Genomic DNA, 18894 nt, shown 5'->3' on the forward strand with positions numbered 1-18894 from the left:
TGCGTTACGGTGTAGCCGAATGGTTCGTGGATAATTCCTTGGGTGCTTGGTGCTCTGACTTGTATTGCTAGCACGCGCAGGGCACAGCCAATCTGTCAGTGATATCTAGAAAATAACCTCCATTGGATTTTGCGGTTCTCTTGGTGTACTTTGAGCCATGGACGAGATTGTCACCAACGTTTCTCCGGAAACTTTTGTCATAGCACTCGAGGGTGGCGGGCCATGGGGGTTCACTCTACAAGGTGGAGCTGAGTTTCGTTCCCCACTGAAGATAGGAAAGGTTAGACCAATCACCACTGCATGTAGAAGTAGTCTGGGCCTATGATCCGTGAAATTTTGCTCCGTGTTGACCAATAAACAAAATAGTATGATTTTATAGAGCTTGTCTCTATTTATGATTATTGATTGTTTCTATGATAATGATGCATATAATCCATTACCTTCTGCTCCTGGCAGTGCCCAACAGTTTGTTTAATGTGGACATTCAAAACATTTTTTACACCTCAGCCTGTTACAACTGACAGCAGAATATACTGACCCTTATCCTGTAATGATAGCTTTAAAAATGCATTCTATCCTAATGGTCGATTTAAATTCATCAGAAATAATAGTTTATTGTATTTTTGAGTTTGTTATTATGCATCTTTCTATGGTGATTTAAGTATGCTGTTTAGGCAGCACAATAATGTTTATGTGACACATATGTATATGCATACAGGGTGTGAGAGTGTGTGCCCTCTGTTTATTGACAGTATTGGCGTGATTACTGAAGACGATACCATAACAAGTCTCATACAGCCATTTCAATATTATAGCCACAATATAACGCCTTTATAGTCATAGTATAGAGTTTAATCTTGGAGTGTATGTTGATTATTATTATTATTATTACAAATATTAAATTTTAAATGAAGCCACTATGTGGTGGGTCATCTTACGTGTATCAACAAAGTCCTATAAGATTTCCAGAGCTTGGGAGTTTAATTTTCTACTGTAAATTCTCAACTATTTGAGTTATTTTAATTGTTTACAGAATGTTGAGCCGTGATATGATGGCTCAGCCACCCGAGACATTCACTCTAGTATGTAGTTTAATTGACTTAGTTGATCCAATACCGTGGGATCACCTACTATATGTAGTTAATTGTGGTGGGTGTTCATTTAATATTAAAGGTATGCAAACATTAGTGGTTTACTAATACAATTATAGCATGTACACAGTGTGAAGAAGACCTAACATGCAATCCAGTGGAGTAGAGCCAGCTACATGGGGCATTTGCTTAAATTTTATAATTTCTTTTTAATACGAGTACAGCTCTCAACTTTGAAATTATCAAGATGAGAAAGAGAGTGAGAAAAACACTGTAGTAGTAGTAGTGATCATTGCGATTGTTCTATTGTGTTGTGATTAGTACATCTCACATACTTGAGTAAACCCAAAATCCCTGTTATGGCTAATAAAATGCATTATAGTATGAAAGAGTTGTAAATTCCTTGCATTTAATAGTTATAGCAATAAATTTCCCTTTAAAATAATTTAGTCATTCCATATTGACATCAATATTATGACATTAATGTTTGTTAATATTCATTAGCTCCTTTGGACTTGTCAATGATGATTAATTGTTACAAATTTAAAGTGTCACATTTTAGCTAATTAATTGTGTACTATTTATCTCTTAATGTTTAATGCAGGTTACTCCTGGTGGCAAGGCTCAGAAGAGTGGTCTGATAGGAGGTGATATATTGTTGAATATCAACGGAGTATCAACCTCTACAATGAAGCACCACGAAGCACAGCGACTGATAGCCGCATCAAAAACAAACCTGGATCTAACCTGGTAATTATTATTAAGCTATCATATTCTAACAGGTTTTATTTTATTTTAAAATAGTACCAAAGCTGTTGATAAATCACCTAAAAGTTCTATCACCTTCCGCACGTTCGATTATCCGCCTCGTTCTACAACACCAGTTGATAATTTTGGCTCCAAGTCTTCTACTCTTGGGAGACATGCAAGACAAAGTTCACTGGATTTAAATACCTTTCGCTCTCGTGCTTGGTCTGATGCAGGAAAGAAAGCAGTTGTTGGCGCACATATAGCCGGAATAAAAGTGCCAGCTCCTCCTCCTTCCGTGAAAGGAAAAGCCCCACTACCAGTTGTTCAGCCTGAGAAAGTTAGATACGTAGCTGGCATTAAGATTCCAGCTCCACCTCCTCAATTGAAACCGAAACCAGTCCGCACTCCTAGCAAGGAGAGGATACCCGCAGGAACTAGTACTATTGTTCCACTGAATGACACTGCTGCTAATGATGCACCAGCTACTACTGAACCCGTTACTATAGGCAGCAGCAGCAGTACTCCTGCAGTGTTGGAATCTAAAGAGGACCCAATCGTCATATCAGATACGCTAGTGAAGAAGGAGGCTTCAGCTGAGGTTGCCGAGCGTGATACTAGCAGTGAGATCATTGATATGCTTACTGCTATTCAGAATGACTTTACCCCTACCACTCCGGAGAGCCAGACCAGCTCGTCAGATTTTAAAGACATTTCATCAGAGAAGGATCATTTCGAGACGGAGTATCATTCCTCGACCAGCGGGTATAAAAGCGGCATAGCCTCTTCATCGGAGGAAGACATATTGTCCACTAGCGCAGGAAGTGGGAGCGATTGGTATAGGAGCGATTGGTATAGGAGCATGTTTCAGAGCATGAAAAAAGGAGTAGAGGAGCAACTGCCAAACAAGAAACGTATGTATTTGTGTAGTACGGCATTATAGACTCATTATTGTCATTCTCTTAATGTGTAGATGTGTGTGATCGCTCACCCACCCCGGCTAGAAAATTTAAAGAAACGAATGAAGATGCTACTTCTCTAAGGTTTGTATATATGTATAGTATAATATGCAAACGAGTGCTTATACTTATTGTATTATGTGGCTTGACAAGTATTTTATTGCTCATAGAACTGCTAGTTCTAGTGAATCAAATCGAAGGAGCAGTGAGTCTAATCTAGCAAGCCCTAAGGCAACCTCAGGACAGGCTATGGCAAGGACCAGCTCTTCTGGTGCAGTAGGTGAGTCCACAGGCTGGGCTTATTTTTGCATTTTATGCACTTTTGTCCTTTAGATGCCGTCAACAGCCTTACTTCTGGTGTTGTTTACCGCAGAAACATGCAGAATTTCAACCAGTCACGGAATTGTAAGTAGCAAGGGGCGTGTCACTTTATAACTAAATCATGAATAATTGATCTTCATAATTAGATTGGAAGTCGATCGAGAGACAAGCTTCGCAAGAAAGGATAGAACTCGCTGCTGCCGCTGCCAGGAGAAACTCGGTAAGAGTACAGGACAGCAGGGAGCCCCTTCTACTCCCTGTTTACTCGCCATCTCTCTTTTACATGCGATATAATTGTTGTCTTTGTCGAGCTGTAGCCCTAATTACTATTCAAAGCTACAGTGGTACGCTCTGAATGATATTAACCTTGTTTATTGGTATGATAGCTATGCCTATGAATGACAGATTCAACTCCCCTCTCCTACATATTGTCAGCACTTAGACTACACATCATCACTATTGTTATCACTTCAGTGTTTACTAAGAATCACTCCATATATTCCCTCTTCCTCTAGTTTCACCGTACTTCAAGCACTAGCTCAACAGGACGTGTTGCCTCACCAGACGTACCTGAAGCATCGCATGAGCCTGTATTTAACGAGGTATAGTACCATTTGTATTATCATGAGTTGTAATGGTAGAGTAACTGGAGTATAATAGCCACTGCAGCATATCTTGTCTCTTTGATGTATTCAGTCCTTATTTGTAGTTTTTTTCACATCTTGTCTTTTACATTTGAGGCATTAACAAGTATGCTTGTTTGCATCTTTGTTTATGCAAAAGTGTTAGAAAAATGTAGAAAAATTAGTTATTGTACTTGTAATAAATTTGTTCCAGTACATGTAAGAGCATGCCTGTCTTGTTTATCTTATCAAGAGAGATGTTGTCTTACATTCAACTAATGTTTAGGTAGTGAGTGTGTGTGTGTTTATAATGATGCTTGCAAATTTCATTTATAGACTTTGAGTGAATTTAAGGATTCCATAAAAGAAGAGGAGAAAGTCGACCTACCAAAGTCTCCATCACCTGCCATTAGCCCAAGGGTAAGAACACCCGAGCAGCCAAAGACTCCACCTCTTATAACAAAAACTCCTCCTCCTGTCTCACCAAAGCCAACCAATTCTCCACCTTTGAGATCATATTCACCTCTCGGAAGACAGACTCCTCCTTTAGGAAGGTCGGATTCTCCCCTAGGAAGGTCGACTCCGCCCCAGACTCCTCCTCTTAGGCCAATCACTCCACCTCAAAAATCACCAACTTCACCACTGAAGCCTCTGACTCCGCCTCCCGTCAAGCCACGCTCGCCATCTTTAAAGTCTCCTACTTCGCCTCAGCAGGCCCAGTCTTTTGGAAGTCCTCCGGCTGATGTGTCAAACTTTGATGAGGCAATGTCGAAGCTTCATCCTTTACTGAAGGACAGTGTGGATCCTCCAGATGGGGGAGAAGTAGAAGGGGGAGACAAGTATGTAATTATTATTATAGCTGCATGTTACTTGTGGCTTTACTTCATGTTTTTGTCTAATTCCAATTCCAAAACTTTGTAGTAGTACATGTTCATCATGTAGGTGTTTAAGCAACCCTCAGTCATTATGCATATTGATGCCCTTACACCATGTAGAATATTCTAATTGTTCATCTTGCAATCACACGCATACCCATTTTAATAACTGTATTGTATTATTTAAATCAAGTGTAATATGCCATCATTCCTCTTTGCAGCTCTGATGCTTCCCAACAGAATTTGTTCTCAAGAATTGATCCTAGCAAGTTGAATACTGCACTTGGGAATGCTGCCATCCTTGGAAAGATGGAGGCAAGTGAAAGTGTCCTGTTTTTATTTTATTAGCTCTCTCTCTCTCTCTCTCTCTCTCTGCAGCAAGAAGGTGTCAAAGGGAGTGCATTGCAAAGTGCTGCACTTGCTGTAGGACAGGCTAGTCAAGAGGAAAAGAAGCCAGTACCACAGAAGAAAAAAACTAAGACGACAAAGGTACAGTGCTTTTAGTTCATGATCAATGTACTTAGCGTTGTGCCCTTGCTCTCTTTGTTAGCCTCCTCCTGCTGAGAAAGCAAAGGCTTTATATGATTTTGAAGCAGCTAGTCCAAAAGAGATGTCTTTCAAGAAGGGTGATGTCATTAGTCTTACAGAGCAAGTTGACTCAAACTGGCTTAAAGGCACTGTTAATGGTCAGACAGGAATATTTCCTGTTAATTTTGTGAAGGTATGATTGAAGATGAATGTACATGTACTTGTATAAAAACTCTGAGCAGATTCAGATCAAAACTAAACATGTTTTGTATTTTGCACAAAGTTTTAGTGTTTTTCTTTCATTTAGCTCTTGACACAAGATGATATATTGCTGCTAGATTCACAAATTGATCCTGTAGAACCTCCTCCTTTAAATTTACTTGCTAAAGCAAAGTATAACTTTACTGCAAAATCATCAAAAGAATTATCCTTCAATAAAGTGAGCATAAGATGTACTGTGTAGCACTGATGTAAAATTAATATTTACATTTTTCTCATTCAGAATGATGTAATCACACTAGTAAAGCAAGTTGATGAAAATTGGTATGAAGGATGCCTTGGAGATGAGAAAGGCATTGTTCCGGTAACTTTTGTGCAAATTTTTGATGTTCAAGAAGATAACTAATGCTACTACCAACGATATTTATTATTGTTATTATTAGTTATTGTGTTTGTTGCTGTACTAACACTTGTTAAATCATTTCAGTTATTAGTTATTGTATTCTTCTCAATCTGTTAGTGTCTTTGTTATTTTTAATTTTGGTATAATAATAATATTGAGTGCTGCGTGCCCATCTCAAAAATGGATACAAAGGACATAATGATTGTTGAAGGACAGCACAGGTTTACTCCTCTTCAATTTTGTTAGTTTAGTTTTGTGACTCCCTTTCTCTTGTGCATGAGTCTTGCATATAACCTTATGCCATTGCATCATTAGCATTAATAATATAATGTTTTATTATCAAAAATAAGAGACAAAAGAAGAGAGAGAGAGAGATAAGTATACACTAATATACGGTACAAAAACACATCAGAATTGTTTCCTCCCGTGTTCAGGGAGTGGATCAAGTCGTCTGTTGTGCATTTTTTTGGAGTTTCTTTCAGCAATCATTCTGTCCATTTGATCTATTGTGGAAGCATCAACTTCTGGAGGAGCTGGCACATCTACAATATACATCAATTAAAAGTAGTCTCAAACTTTAAATTTAATAGAAAAATTACGGATGCTTGATCATGCTTCATTATTGATTAAAATGGCCACAATTCAAAGTTTTGGGAACAGCTGAACATAATTACATGTACATGTGCACGATGCAATTTGATAATGTCAGTAAATGCTGCATATACCTTGTAGTAATGGAATTGAATTAAGTTTCCTGGGTTTTCCTTTGCTATCTGAAAGTGGCAACAATTGACTCTCAACACTAAAAATACCACTACCTCCAACCATTCCCCCACTAGTAGCCCCACCACTAGCATTGTGAATAGGAGACTTATTGATAGAACCTAGACTTGTGGTGCCATGTAGGTTCTTCCTAGAGCGCTCCGGAGAAACTCCTTTAATGGCGGAACATTCTGCAAGAAGTTCTTGAGCCCTTTTTGGTTTAAAATAGTCAGTGTTGTCAGGCTTTGACAGTATCTTGGTCAGTTGGTCATCGGATCTCTTCGAGGATGGAGTAGGACTTGACGAACGGTCTTCCATAGATTTCCTCATTTTCCCATGAGATGGTGAGTGGTCAGAAAGGTTTTGTGAACCCTTGGAGGGTGCAACCAGGCTAGTGGAGGTTCGTACAACTTTAGGTAGTATCCATTCCTGCGAATCCTCATCGAAATGAGCATCAACTTTTATCTTGTCAATGTTGTAGTAGTTACAGTCTCTGTGTATCAGTGGAACCATTTTATCAAGTATTTGTTTGTGAAGTAGGAGCTGTCTCTCTTGTCCTCTTATTGTGTCTAGCATCGATTGTCTCTCTTCCTCAAATTCAGTTTGAAGGTCATCAATGTCGTCCTGAGCCGACTTGAGCTTCTCTTGACTTCTTTCCAATGCTCTTGTCTTTACACGGACTTCATCTAAAGAGAGAGACAAGAGAAGCGAATGATCATTGGTCAAGGTGTGGACACGTATGTACCTGTTAAATTGTTAAATATTTTTTCCAAAATGTTATCATCATCCTCAAGGTGAGAATTAGCATTTCTCAATTGGCTCAGTTTATCTTCAGCATGCTTCTTTCTAGTGTCTAGCTCTGCCTTGAGAGTTGGATCATCTGAAAAGAGAAAGAAATGGATAGAGGAATGAGCTCATGCTTATTTTTCCTTTACCAGCTTTCTCTCCTCCAATGAGTCCTTCTTGGAGTCTTTGAACGGCAGCTTCATGTTCCTGAAGGATCTTTTGATCATCAGAGAGGACAACGCCACTAGCTCCACTGGCCACAACATGAGATGGAGAATTTACAGCAGCAGCCTCCTATGCAAGCAAATAAAACACAAACATGCACACGTTTATGCATGTACATGTATAAATGATTATACTTTTGCCGTTTTAGCCATTTGTGCTTCAAAGGATTGCTTCAGTGCTAGCATTTCTTCCTCTAGTTTGCTTCTGTTAGCATGTTCTTCTCCATATTGTGATCTAAGTTGTGCTATTTGTCTCTCGTACTCTTCTCTCATTTCTGCCATCTCTGCTTCATAGTCTCTACCACTGTTACTGCCACTGGTCAAATCATAGTTACTGCCATCCATTACTGAGAGAAGAGAAAAGGGAAGATGAAGTGCTTATGCTCCTCAAACTTTATACACAACATAAGTACATGTATACATGCATGTACATGTATAAAAAAATTATAAAAATTGAGAATCCTTCCCTTGTCATTTTTGGCAAATGTACTACTACAGGGTGTTAGTTAAGCTTTTAAAAATTTGTTGACAAGAAGCTGAGGATTATGCCAAAATTCTGTGGGAAATCCTGTCCATGATACATTCACATGCTAAAAACAATAGCGATACCTTTATATTTATCAGGTATATCTGCTTGTCCTAGTAACATCAGTTTCAGTTTCTTGATCTCTTCCTGATACTCTCTCAATAAAGCATCCTTTGGGTCTTCGTTAATTTTCGGTTTATTTTTAATATTTTTTGCACGATTAGCATACCTAAGAGTACTCAGGGTCTCATCGTAATTATTATCGGCCGGAGATACACAGGCTACCATCAAGGTTTTTGTATTCCCTCCAAGGGACGACTGTAGCAACCGGGTCAGTTTGGAGTCCCTGTATGGTATGTGCTTTGATTTACCGTCCACAAGAGCCGATATTACATTGCCAAGAGCCGAGAGTGAGAGGTTGATCTTTGTCGCTTCTTTTAGTCTTTCGCCCGTAGCTCCTGTCTTTGACTGTCTCTCAGAGCCGGCAAGATCGACAAGATTAAGTTTACCACTAACTAATTTATCATCTCCTCCTTCGTCTGACATCATCTCAATATCGATGGTAAAGATACAGTGTGATCGAGAGGAATCAACATTCATTAGCGTGGCACCCATTGAGCGGTTCTTTGACCCAGTAGCCATCACTGATTCCAGTTCCTTCCTGTTATGTACTCGATGCTGAGTCAATCCAGAGACATAGACTCCCTTGTCTGGATGCTCCTTTAGATCCAGTTTCTTTTTGACATCACGTCCCAGGAGATCCCGTACCTCTTCATTATATATCTCGAGGTAAGAGGCGTGAACTAAGAACTTTGTTCCGCTGGAGACAGCAATGTGATCAAATATGTGATCGAATGCTCTCGGTATGATGCCAACTTGATCCTGTGGTTCTTCAACGCCTACCATTGTGTAGGATTTACCACAGCCTGTCTGCCCGTACGCAAATACTGTACCATTGTAACCTAACAAGAAAATTTGTACGATAATTATTGCAGAATATCCAGTACAAGTACCTTCTAAAACACCAGATACAAGTGGAAAGCAGATGTCATCATATATGGTTTGTGTAGTGTCACCGGTATAATACACTCCATCAAAGGTGAATGCTTTGTGAGGAGTCACTTTCTGATCCGACTGCGGCTTTTTCAACTGGACCTGTCCGATCTTGGTATCCATAGTGACCACAACTTCACACTGGAGGCGTGTCTCTCTCTCGTTTAATGGACGACACCTTATTATGACCTTAACAGCTTCAGCCATGATGATCACCTAATCTAGAGAATAAAAGGGTATATATAGAGAGAGAGCCACTCCAATGTACCTTGTTTCTTTAAAGAAAAATTATACTTCATTAGTTTGCTAACTCTTTAACCTTCTCTCACTCTTCTTTCAGTGTCTTGAGGTGTTCAGTAACCAAGCAACCGTATTCATTCTTTCCTTTTTCGCTTTCTTTCTCCTCCTACCTCACTCCAAGTCTCCTTGTTATTGTTGTGCAGTTGCCCCGGTAACCGTATGGGCGTGACCGATCAAGGCGTGGTTTAAATGAAATGGCGTCTTTCAAGAGAAAGTTTGAGCCAACAGGATCTTTCCGTTGTGAAAGATGTGGCTTTACTTCTCTGGTCTACTCATTTAGCAAGTCCTGCCCTTTCTCTAGCGGTCTAGTGTGAGAAGAGGATTATTAGTAGATTTTAAAATAATGCCATTTTTCTTTATTTTCATCTCTAGCTTTTCTGAAGACTGTTTTATTGGTCGGGATCCATTCTCTGAGAAGCATAAGCCACTAGTTCTTGGATCTCGTTGTGCTGCATGTCACAGAGCCATCTGTGTATCACAGGTATTAAAGTAATCTTGAATTCTTGACACGTGGATACACGTGGTTAAGACCACACCTACATGATTAGTATTGTTATCCTTATTAACTTTGTTGTACAGGATTGTAGTATTTTCTACACTAGAAGGTATTGCAAAGATTGTTTTGATAACAACAGATCTAGATTTCCTCTTGAATTGCAGAAAGTTAGAAAAAATGATAGTTCATTTATGCTGTCTTGGCCTTGTAGGAATTGCAACAATAACGCTGTGAAACAGAATAAACGCATACATTTTATTGCATTCTTCAGCAAAGATTTGTGAACTCTGAGGCTGCCAGTTGCTCTTATTTTACTTGACTAATAATTCTGACGAAACATGAAAAACAATTTCTTACAAACTGAGAGGCAAAAAGTATTGACAATGAAATGAAATAAAAATAACAACAACAACAGTGAAGTAATGATTAGTCCTGATATTAACAAGAGCAGTTTGATTTCTTTTCCTTCTCACCAACAGTTATGGTATTGCCCTGACGACTGTCGCCAGATAAAATTACCTCAGATAAGAGTTTACTAACATAAAATACGTAAAAGCGTTTAACTTTAACGATTTTAGCTTACTTTACTAAAGTAAGACAAGCATTTGTCACGTTAAATCCTAACTTGGCACTGGTCTCAATAAAATGAGCACCATAAATCTGTATAATAACAAGAGTAGATAATGTAGGGATAATAATAATAATTAATAGATAATAATAATAGCAATAGTATTTTGATTTGAGTACTTTGGCAAATGTTTCTCCGGTCTCCGATAATACTTCTCTCTTCTCGTTGTGTTCCAAGTCAACCTTGTTGCCAACCAACAAGAGACACGCTGGTAGCTTATCCATATTATCCTGATTGGAGAAGAGAAGAAAACAGTGACAGTTGTAATATCGGCATTTATGAGGCACTGAACCAGCTATGAGAGCCAGTATGCATAGCACTGTACCTGCATTGAGTTTATCCATTTCCTAACTGCAATGAATGTTTCTTCGCTAGTAATATCGTACATTAATATGACGCCGTCGGCACCACGATAATATGCTTTGGTCACTGACTGGAATCTATGAAGAGAAAGGTGAAGCAATGAAGGATATTTGGATGCATTACAGTACCTCTCTTGGCCAGCTGTGTCCCAAAACTGTAAAGCAACTGTTTTATCATCAATGACTAAGGCACGGCTATAAAAATCAACACCTGCCAGAGGAGAGAGCAATCAATATACATGTACATGTATATGTCACTAACCAATGGTAGAGGCATATTTAGTGGTGAAAGTATTTGTACACAGACGGGTAAGGAAGCATGACTTCCCAACGTGAGGATTACCCACGATTAATATTTTAAATGTAATGTCAGGTTGTACTACCATTTTATCAAGGAACTGTAATGGCTATAAGAGAAAACAATCAACTTATATAATGCTGTTTGATATGTACTTGACACATATCTGGGTTAGAGTATGACTTTCTCAAACGGCTCCCTCTTCCATTATCAGAAGGAGATGGTTGAGGGGGAGGGGGAGGGAGGAGTTCAGTGTCAGGAGGAGAAGGAGATCTAGTTATATTACCAGCCGCAACACTGGCCAACCAGTCCTGAGGAGCAACAGTCCAATTACCTGAATAATTATTATTATAAATTATATATGTACATGTATACATGTATACATGTAATTCTTACTCGGTGGCCAGTTTAAGTCAAGGCTATTATTATTACTAGCTCCACCTCTAGTCCCCATTAGTGACACTGGGCGAGGCATAGCCCCACGCTCTACCTGTAATGAAGTCTTAGACCTTAAACGTACCCTAGCAATTATAAATAGTTATATAAATACATGTAGTTAGTTCTTAATGGTTATTAGTAGTTATTAACACATACCCTCCTGTATCAAGTTGCATTTGATTTGCTGACTGTTGCTGTGTTGGTGTTGTTGCTAGGTCCAGGTGGTCTAGTTCTTTAAAGTTTACTCCGCTTCCAACCACTCCCAGTCCACTCACAGGTGGTGGTACAATAAGAGTAGGAGGTCTAAGGCGAAGCATTGTATCCCTAGAGATTGTACAAGTGTAGTAATTTCAGTGTTCGCTGATTGCAACCAAACACCCTGTACTGTAGTACAGGGGAATTCTGCCAAAAATTCAAAGGAGAGAATTCTCCATTTTTATTATTTTTCCTGATGCATTATACAAGTACTTATGTTGTGTAGAAAGTTTAAACTGATTCCGATCAAATTTGGATTTTTTATGAATTTTTTAAGTTGCTCCAAAATCGAGCCAAAGTCCCTGTACTATAGTACAGGGTACTTGGCCAAATTTCGCCAAAAATGAAAAGGAGAGAATTCCTAACTTTTATAATTTTTTTCTGATGCATATACATGTATTTATGTTGTGTAGAAAGTTTGAGCTGATTCCAATCAAATTTGAATTTTTTATGAATTTTTTAAAGTTGCTCCAAAATCGAGCCAAAGTCCCTGTACTATAGTACAGGGTGCTTGGCCAAATTTCGCCAAAAATGAAAAGGAGAGAATTCCTAACTTTTATAATTTTTTCTGCTGCATATACATGTACTTATGTTGTGTAGAAAGTTTGAGTTGATTCCGATCAAATTTGAATTTTTTTTACAAATTTTAAAAACTTGTTCCTACATGTACATGTTTATAGACTTCATACCTCAGTACGGGTGAAGTGTTTCCTTCAGTTGCTACGATTTCATCATGAAGAGAGGGTGAAGGTGAATCTCTACCCAGTATATCGTAATGAGCAGCAGTCAGCAGATCAGGTCGCTGGACCTGACTTCCAGTCCCACTACTCTCCACTAATAGTTTTGTTTGTAGTTGAACTTGTTTCTGCTGTTGTATCTCTTGTTGCTGTACAACATTTGATAGCACGTCTCTACAAGAAACAGAAAGGGAGGGAGATATTTATGCTTGTGTGTGCAAACAAGATTTTAGAATTTACTTTAATTCTTTTATTTCTTTCAAATATTTCGACTCGATCTGTTGTAAACTCTCCTCCTTTTTTTCTTTCTCCTCCAACAAACTAAGAGGACAAATCAACACACATTACATTAAAGCCCCACTCCTTACTCTTTTAATTTCTCGTTATTTTCTTTCTTCATGGCATCAATCTCTTCTTGGCTCTTCTTCAATAAAGACTCAGACTGACTCAATCTCTCATGTAACTCGTCCTTTTCCTGTATAAATTGAAATTGATCGACTCTCTCCCTCTCTTCTCTCTCCCTCCCTCTCTCTTACGTCAAAGGTATTCTGATACATTTCTTTTAGCTCGTTGTGTCTGTTGTTGCTTTCGGTGATTTTATTCTCCAGCTGAAGAACAGATAGTACACATTTGTCGAGAAGACGTGACAACTAATAATCAACCGATACATGTTGTCTCGCTTGCATACAGTACATGTACATGTACATGTACACATGCGCGATATGCATGATATTTTATAGTACTACAATGTATGTGATGTGTGTGACACATGTACACATGTGAGTGTAAATACTGACCAGCTCCAGTTTTCCTTTGATTTCAGTCAGCTCTCTTTCTTTCTCATACAATTGTACTTCAAGCTTGGACTGACTGCTGTGAGCCTTTTCTCTTAGCAGTGCAGTCTATAAGAGGAGGAGTGATGAGAGAGAGAGAGAGATAGATAGAGAGACTTAACCTCTTGTTCTAAAGCTGTCAGTGTGTCATGCTGTATTCTGACCATCTCTTCATCCAACTGATAGGCCTCTTTTGTATTAGCTTCTCTTTGTCTCCTACAATACATGTACATATGAACATGTACATGATAGTGTATAATGGGTGTACTTGAGAGCATTCTGTGCTGATTCCACTTCAGTAGACATATCACAAATAAATTCCTCAAAGTCAGTGACAAGTTCAGGATTAGAATTATTTAACCTGATCCAGAGCTGCTCAATGCTCTCTCTACCAAGTAAAGAAACAAGCAGGTATTACATTATCTTTTAAAGTTATCAGACCATCAAAAACATAACTTCAAGGGCAAATAAAAAACAAAAACACAAGATAAAAATAACAAACACAATGCCATTATATACAGGATCTCTATTCGTACTGGGACATATGGGTGTGTGTGTTTACTACTGATAAATTACTTACACAGTCAATGTCACCATAGTAATTACATTAACACTACACTCTATTTAATGCCAGGACAACAACAACAATAGCATCCAGGCCCTATCTTTTATCTAATGTACATGTGGGGGCTAGAATATGCATACGCTGTACATTGTATGGGGGTTCCTGTCTCTTTTGGAGTGGAGCCAAAACAGCAGCACAAAGCAACTTATAATTATCAATTGATGTACACGTTCATATAAAGAATCATTGTTAACACAATACATGTACATAATAATGCAGTATATGCTCTGTACCAATAATTAATGCATCAAATACATGTACTGAAAATACATGTACATGTACTGTATATTAATGATAAGCATAATAACTTAATGTGAGATAAAACAAACAAGATTATAGGAAACTGATAATGTAACACAGAAAGAGGAGGAGCACTGAAAGGAGGAAGAGGGTCTTACAACTAACAAACATGTTCAGTGTTGTTTTAATGCCTTACTAGTACATCTTGTGTAATTACATTAAACAAAACTAATCACTTATAATGAATATCAATGAGTGCTCACTGTGTGCGGGTCGCAAGAGGTTTCAAAGAAGTCTTAAAGGAATCGGTCGGTTTCTGTACCCCGTTACTCTCTCCGCTTCCTCCTCCTCCTGTCCCATCTCCCTCTACTGTCTCAAAGAATATCTCGGGAATCGGTCTTCGTCTCACACTCCGTCTTGAAGACCCTCCCCTTTTTAACAACTCTTCCGTAGCAGGTTCGAGAGAGTCCGGATTCAACGAGGAACTCATTTGGGCCTGACGTAAGAAAGTAGCAAAGCCGGCCATGAATTCGTCAAGAGTGATACGACCATCTTTATCTGCATCCAACTCCTCAAAGGCTTTATCTAGTTGGTTAGCGTCTGGGAAGACCTCAGAAAAGTCTTCTTTGAGCAGATAGTCCCTCTCTTCCTCTTCTTCCCCTTCACTGCTGTTACCACGAGACAAGAACTGGTGAAATAGGACAGCAAGTGATGGACGCCAGCCTCTAAGGAGACTCCCTGTTGGCGAAGCGGGGAGGCCGAGCTGGTGGTTACTGTGTGAAGCGCCATTGTAGCGCTGCTGTACTTGTGTAGGATCCATCTCTCTCTTTCCTTCAGCAGAGAATCCGGTGGTCTATGGTTTCCTGTAGTGTGCTTCCTTCCCCTATCTCCGCCTTCGCTCTCCTCCTTCTCAGGAAAATGACATGTGAACGCATCTTGGGTCGCTTGGTCTACTCTTATAGCAGTTATAGCCTAGGAAAGAAAACAGAAAAAAGTGTTAAAGTGCTAATGCAAAATCTTCACTCCAGCCCTTCCAAAAAGTGTGTATGGCAAAGTCTGCTTAACCAGCCCACCCACGCAATTCTCTTCCGCCATTTTGTGACACACCTTCATTGTAGGTGTGGCTTCGTAGCAGCTGGCAAATCACTTAAATCAGAGCTAAAGTCCACTGCACTTGACTTGAAGCATCTCTATTTTATTGCTCCTGTTTTAGAAAAGAAATGAAAAAATCTAGAGAAATGAAGAAGTCTTTTCGTAAAAGTGACACTGCTGGTAGCCTACCAGTTTGGTCATTTTCATTATCTTATAATTATTCTTTTCCTACTTTTAGACACTTTCAAGTCAATAGAACTAATAGCTGGAGAGACTGGGAGAGAAGGAGGAGGACGGAGTAAATCAAAGAGAAAAACAAGAGACAAAATAAGTGTTTTGAAAGTGAGTGCAAAGATACTAGTATACAGTGGGTGTGGTTTACAATTAATTATAATTATTGCTAATTATCAATTATTATTATTATTATTAGGAATCTAATAAAGAAAATGAAGTATTTGAGCCCTCGGCCGATCGGAAAAACTTGATATCATTATTGACAAGAGGAAGACTATCAGTAACTAATGCATTAATTATATAATCATGTTAATAATCACCTCAATCCCTGTAGCATAAAGTTGGTTTGTACAACAAGGCTAGGGTATCGGAACCAGTCACACGAAGTATGTCATTTTTAGTAATTTTAGATAATTTTAAAATGTACATTTATGATTAGAAGGAAACCAATTAAAGGTAGCGTGAGTAGCACCATTGACTTATTGTATTGTATAATCTTTCACATACACTCCTCCTCTTCAGCCATTATCAACTGCCGGTCAGGATAATGCCAAGGTTATCCTCTCTCCTTCCTCTTATCCAAGAGAATCAGAGTCATCAACACCATCGCCCCCTTTATCCCCCGAGCAGCATGAACACAATATGGAGGTTAGTCCTGGGCTCACTTCCACAAAAATGAAGGACGTGTCACTCCGTATACTGGGAGGATTGAAGGCCGACCGCCCGATTGATGAAATGGAATACGTAACAAGAGTTAAGCTAGAGCTAAGGAAAATAATGAAACAAAGGTAATGCATGGTTTATTGCTGCTGCTCTTCATGTATGATTCTCTTTTAGTAATGCTAGTATGTATGATGAAATGGAGCGTTACATTATGGGAGACTCAAGATGTGAATATCCTTCTCCACAGTCGCCAATCTCTCCTTCTCCTCCTCCTCTCCCTCCTCTACCTTGTCCTGTTAAGGTTGTGGTTAGTAGTCCTCCAAAGGAAGAGTCAAGAGAGAAAGAGATGTCATCATCAGGAGGAGAAGAGTACTTGTCCTCAGCTGCTGGTCGATATGTCAGTATAGAGTCTTGTAATAAGTAAGTAGGAGGAATAAGAATCATCATGACATGTGTATAGCAAGATGTTTTATGGCCCCACATTTTGTTATAAATTCACAAAATTTTGGGCCACAAAATATCGTATTTCTTGATATCCTCTACCCTTCTCTCTCCCCATATAGTCCACTGTTGGGCTCAACCAGTCCTAATGTTAACAATCCTTCCACGGCTAGTCTTCTAACTTTTCACACTGATCCCTCTCATCTGTCGCATGGACACGCCCACTCCTCTTTTCTTCCTACGGACCCTTCCCACCTTACTTCTGATCCTCTCTTGAGCGAACATGCCCACTTTTACGAAAGGGGGGTCCCTCAAAGAACGACAGATTTTTTAGACATAGTCGATGATTGTATGTGCGTACAAATACAAGGGTCTGTCGAGAGACCACGCATGTTCCCGCATAAGTTATACTGACATATACTGATATGTGCAAGGATATACTGAGTACTGCTAATTGCAGGTTTTTAATGTGCAAATATATGACGTTATCAAATCATATCATATGTGTATTATATTCATTGTTTTAATTAATATTAATGAGATACTTCATAAAGCATATTGCCATGTCATGATCACTAACATTGCATGTGTGGCTGGAACATTATGCTACCATAGATAATAGAGTATCTATTATGCTTCCATACAGCATAGATAGTCAAAGTTAATATTTGGTAGTAATAATTCGGTCAAATAATGATAATTATTATCAACAATAATAAACAAAATCATTTATTATTATTTATAGTCTTTGTTCTCTTACTCTTCCTAAAAAATAACAAAGCGTCAATACAATCAATGAGAACACAGTGCACTTACAGGTATAGTGATAGCTCCACTCTTTATCTCATCAATCTTATCATGAGGATGAGACCCATCAACAGTACAACCCACCGACTGGCAGGTACCCAATATCTCCCGTACTGTACCTAGAGTGAGAATGAAAGTATGGAGTCACGAGTCTTGAAACATGGAATCGTGAGTCTGAATCTTTTCTCATACCTGATAGATATCTTGACATTGATCTAGGCCTCATTGTCTTGGCAATCTCAATTACTTGCTCCATTGTGATATTACCAGAGTGCTTGACTAAAATAAAACAATAAAATAAACGGCACACTTTCATTTTCTTACTGTTCTTGACTTTCTTCCTATCACGTGGTGGTTCTTTCAATGCTTTGATAATAAGGGCAGCTGCACTGGGCACCACTTCAATCTTGGCCTGTCTGTTCTGTACTACTAGTTTAACGGTGATACGTAAACCCTTCCAGTCACCGGTCGCCTTAGCAATGTCATCTCCTATCTTCTTTGGAGACTACAAAAAGGAGAGAAGTTATCATTATTCAATTTGGGGATTGTTATAATGATAACTTGTTAATTCATGATTGATTTATAATAAAAGTTAGTTATTAAATAACGTGTACTTACCAATCCTAAAGGGCCGATTTTAGGAGCTAGAGATGACGTGGCACCAACTTCGCCACCGACCACTCTCAAATAAACTAATAAAAATAATAATATTAATTAATTAATTAAATGATCACGAATGAATAATAATTATTAATTACAATAATTGTATTTATATGTACCTGTAATTATCTCGTTTGGATCAAACTTAGGAGGCATTTTCTGATGTTATAAATGTCTTAATCACTCAGAGTGTGGATGAGCAAATATTTTAAATTGCCCTACCAACGATCAAGCAGCTGCACTCTGAGATCAACAGTAATAGCAATTAACAATGCAATACTCTACCATTTCATGGAACAGTAATCTATCAATTACCTGTAACTGAAGATTGAAGGAGATACAACAATGAGTTGTCCTCTTCACCTCTTGTATCAGCCTGGAGAGAGAAGGAAGATATTTGTGAGCATGCGCAGTAAATGTAATTAAGTAATCCTAATAGTAGACCACGTGTAATGCGAGGTGTATTGCCTTTTAAAACATTTATCGCTTTGCTTTCTATTCTAAACGTTTATAAATGAATCACAGAGTGAAGGGATTTCTTCAAAGATGGCAAATCTACAAAAATTCATTGCTGCTGTGTACTGCAACTGCTGAACTGTAACTATGCAGTGATTGCAGTCATTCTTCATGCTCAGCCACACCTTTTCTTTCCTCTTCAATGAATAATT

General features: G+C 38.6%; 6 protein-coding genes across 7 annotated transcripts; 3 read left to right on the plus strand and 3 right to left on the minus strand.

Annotated features, from left to right (window-relative positions):
- The first annotated feature begins 54 nt into the window (after positions 1-54).
- On the plus strand, positions 55-5947 carry LOC100633113 (LIM domain-binding protein 3-like). Its single transcript, XM_019993223.1, has 14 exons — positions 55-280; positions 1696-1841; positions 1896-2752; positions 2812-2881; positions 2968-3077; positions 3131-3202; positions 3265-3338; positions 3634-3720; positions 4078-4580; positions 4838-4931; positions 4995-5105; positions 5167-5337; positions 5452-5583; positions 5647-5947. The coding sequence occupies exons 1-14, from the start codon at positions 158-160 to the stop codon at positions 5767-5769; spliced, it is 2673 nt and encodes an 890-aa protein (XP_019848782.1). The 5' UTR covers positions 55-157; the 3' UTR covers positions 5770-5947.
- Positions 5948-6077: 130 nt separating this feature from the next.
- On the minus strand, positions 6078-9575 carry LOC105316728 (osmotic avoidance abnormal protein 3-like). The gene is made up of 8 exons (XM_011411856.2): positions 9386-9575; positions 9078-9338; positions 8148-9026; positions 7674-7885; positions 7464-7608; positions 7274-7408; positions 6492-7214; positions 6078-6308 (listed from the first exon to the last, which is right to left on the minus strand). The coding sequence occupies exons 2-8, from the start codon at positions 9322-9324 to the stop codon at positions 6175-6177; spliced, it is 2475 nt and encodes an 824-aa protein (XP_011410158.1). The 5' UTR covers positions 9325-9338; positions 9386-9575; the 3' UTR covers positions 6078-6174.
- Positions 9576-9582: 7 nt separating this feature from the next.
- LOC105316733 (cysteine-rich DPF motif domain-containing protein 1-like) lies at positions 9583-10262 on the plus strand. Its single transcript, XM_019993286.1, has 4 exons — positions 9583-9727; positions 9790-9898; positions 9997-10080; positions 10125-10262. The coding sequence occupies exons 1-4, from the start codon at positions 9612-9614 to the stop codon at positions 10137-10139; spliced, it is 324 nt and encodes a 107-aa protein (XP_019848845.1). The 5' UTR covers positions 9583-9611; the 3' UTR covers positions 10140-10262.
- LOC100633368 (ras and EF-hand domain-containing protein-like) lies at positions 10240-15258 on the minus strand. 2 transcript variants are annotated; one of them, XM_019993239.1, is made up of 17 exons: positions 14593-15258; positions 13733-13852; positions 13587-13680; positions 13429-13533; positions 13168-13239; positions 13000-13106; positions 12872-12952; positions 12584-12805; positions 11796-11963; positions 11598-11722; positions 11357-11535; positions 11166-11310; positions 11033-11114; positions 10867-10981; positions 10661-10771; positions 10497-10573; positions 10240-10448 (listed from the first exon to the last, which is right to left on the minus strand). In XM_019993239.1, exons 1-17 carry the CDS (start codon positions 15147-15149, stop codon positions 10352-10354), a joined length of 2457 nt encoding a protein of 818 aa, XP_019848798.1. In that variant the 5' UTR covers positions 15150-15258; the 3' UTR covers positions 10240-10351. The 2 variants fall into 2 exon arrangements, with proteins under 2 accessions (XP_019848798.1, XP_019848794.1); XM_019993235.1 differs by having other exon boundaries at positions 13168-13281.
- A 257-nt stretch (positions 15259-15515) lies between these two features.
- LOC109580262 (uncharacterized) lies at positions 15516-17296 on the plus strand. Its single transcript, XM_019993268.1, has 8 exons — positions 15516-15601; positions 15660-15763; positions 15852-15935; positions 15990-16041; positions 16095-16111; positions 16178-16443; positions 16493-16738; positions 16882-17296. Exons 1-8 carry the CDS (start codon positions 15550-15552, stop codon positions 17171-17173), a joined length of 1113 nt encoding a protein of 370 aa, XP_019848827.1. The 5' UTR covers positions 15516-15549; the 3' UTR covers positions 17174-17296.
- Positions 17297-17420: 124 nt separating this feature from the next.
- LOC100631934 (60S ribosomal protein L12-like) lies at positions 17421-18883 on the minus strand. Its single transcript, XM_003382454.2, has 7 exons — positions 18542-18883; positions 18346-18469; positions 18185-18258; positions 17891-18071; positions 17759-17845; positions 17576-17685; positions 17421-17524 (listed from the first exon to the last, which is right to left on the minus strand). The coding sequence occupies exons 2-7, from the start codon at positions 18380-18382 to the stop codon at positions 17516-17518; spliced, it is 498 nt and encodes a 165-aa protein (XP_003382502.1). The 5' UTR covers positions 18383-18469; positions 18542-18883; the 3' UTR covers positions 17421-17515.
- Between the last annotated feature and the right edge of the window lie 11 nt (positions 18884-18894).

This window comes from Amphimedon queenslandica, unplaced genomic scaffold (assembly GCF_000090795.2).
Source record: "Amphimedon queenslandica unplaced genomic scaffold, v1.1 AMPQUscaffold_13521, whole genome shotgun sequence".
Lineage (NCBI taxonomy): Eukaryota > Metazoa > Porifera > Demospongiae > Haplosclerida > Niphatidae > Amphimedon > Amphimedon queenslandica.

Excerpts from the sequence above, each read along its gene's own strand:
- LOC100633113 (XM_019993223.1), top strand. The coding sequence starts at position 158 with ATGGACGAGATTGTCACCAACGTTTCTCCGGAAACTTTTGTCATAGCA. Across the intron at positions 2,753-2,811 it reads GCAACTGCCAAACAAGAAAC|ATGTGTGTGATCGCTCACCC; the intron begins GTATGTATTTGT and ends CTTAATGTGTAG. Across the intron at positions 3,203-3,264 it reads TTTCAACCAGTCACGGAATT|ATTGGAAGTCGATCGAGAGA; the intron begins GTAAGTAGCAAG and ends CTTCATAATTAG.
- LOC105316728 (XM_011411856.2), bottom strand. The coding sequence starts at position 9,324 with ATGGCTGAAGCTGTTAAGGTCATAATAAGGTGTCGTCCATTAAACGAG. Across the intron at positions 7,886-8,147 it reads TATACCTGATAAATATAAAG|TAATGGATGGCAGTAACTAT; the intron begins GTATCGCTATTG and ends CTCTTCTCTCAG. Across the intron at positions 7,215-7,273 it reads AATATTTAACAATTTAACAG|ATGAAGTCCGTGTAAAGACA; the intron begins GTACATACGTGT and ends CTCTCTCTTTAG.
- LOC105316733 (XM_019993286.1), top strand. The coding sequence starts at position 9,612 with ATGGCGTCTTTCAAGAGAAAGTTTGAGCCAACAGGATCTTTCCGTTGT. Across the intron at positions 9,728-9,789 it reads CCTTTCTCTAGCGGTCTAGT|CTTTTCTGAAGACTGTTTTA; the intron begins GTGAGAAGAGGA and ends TTTCATCTCTAG. Across the intron at positions 9,899-9,996 it reads GAGCCATCTGTGTATCACAG|GATTGTAGTATTTTCTACAC; the intron begins GTATTAAAGTAA and ends TTTGTTGTACAG.
- LOC100633368 (XM_019993235.1), bottom strand. The coding sequence starts at position 15,149 with ATGGATCCTACACAAGTACAGCAGCGCTACAATGGCGCTTCACACAGT. Across the intron at positions 12,806-12,871 it reads AAAGAAATAAAAGAATTAAA|AGACGTGCTATCAAATGTTG; the intron begins GTAAATTCTAAA and ends TGTTTCTTGTAG. Across the intron at positions 10,772-10,866 it reads AATGGATAAACTCAATGCAG|GATAATATGGATAAGCTACC; the intron begins GTACAGTGCTAT and ends TTCTCCAATCAG.
- LOC109580262 (XM_019993268.1), top strand. The coding sequence starts at position 15,550 with ATGAAAAAATCTAGAGAAATGAAGAAGTCTTTTCGTAAAAGTGACACT. Across the intron at positions 15,936-15,989 it reads TGACAAGAGGAAGACTATCA|CATAAAGTTGGTTTGTACAA; the intron begins GTAACTAATGCA and ends CAATCCCTGTAG. Across the intron at positions 16,444-16,492 it reads AGGAAAATAATGAAACAAAG|TAATGCTAGTATGTATGATG; the intron begins GTAATGCATGGT and ends ATTCTCTTTTAG.
- LOC100631934 (XM_003382454.2), bottom strand. The coding sequence starts at position 18,382 with ATGCCTCCTAAGTTTGATCCAAACGAGATAATTACAG. Across the intron at positions 18,259-18,345 it reads TCCAAACGAGATAATTACAG|TTTATTTGAGAGTGGTCGGT; the intron begins GTACATATAAAT and ends TATTTTTATTAG. Across the intron at positions 18,072-18,184 it reads AAATCGGCCCTTTAGGATTG|TCTCCAAAGAAGATAGGAGA; the intron begins GTAAGTACACGT and ends TCCTTTTTGTAG.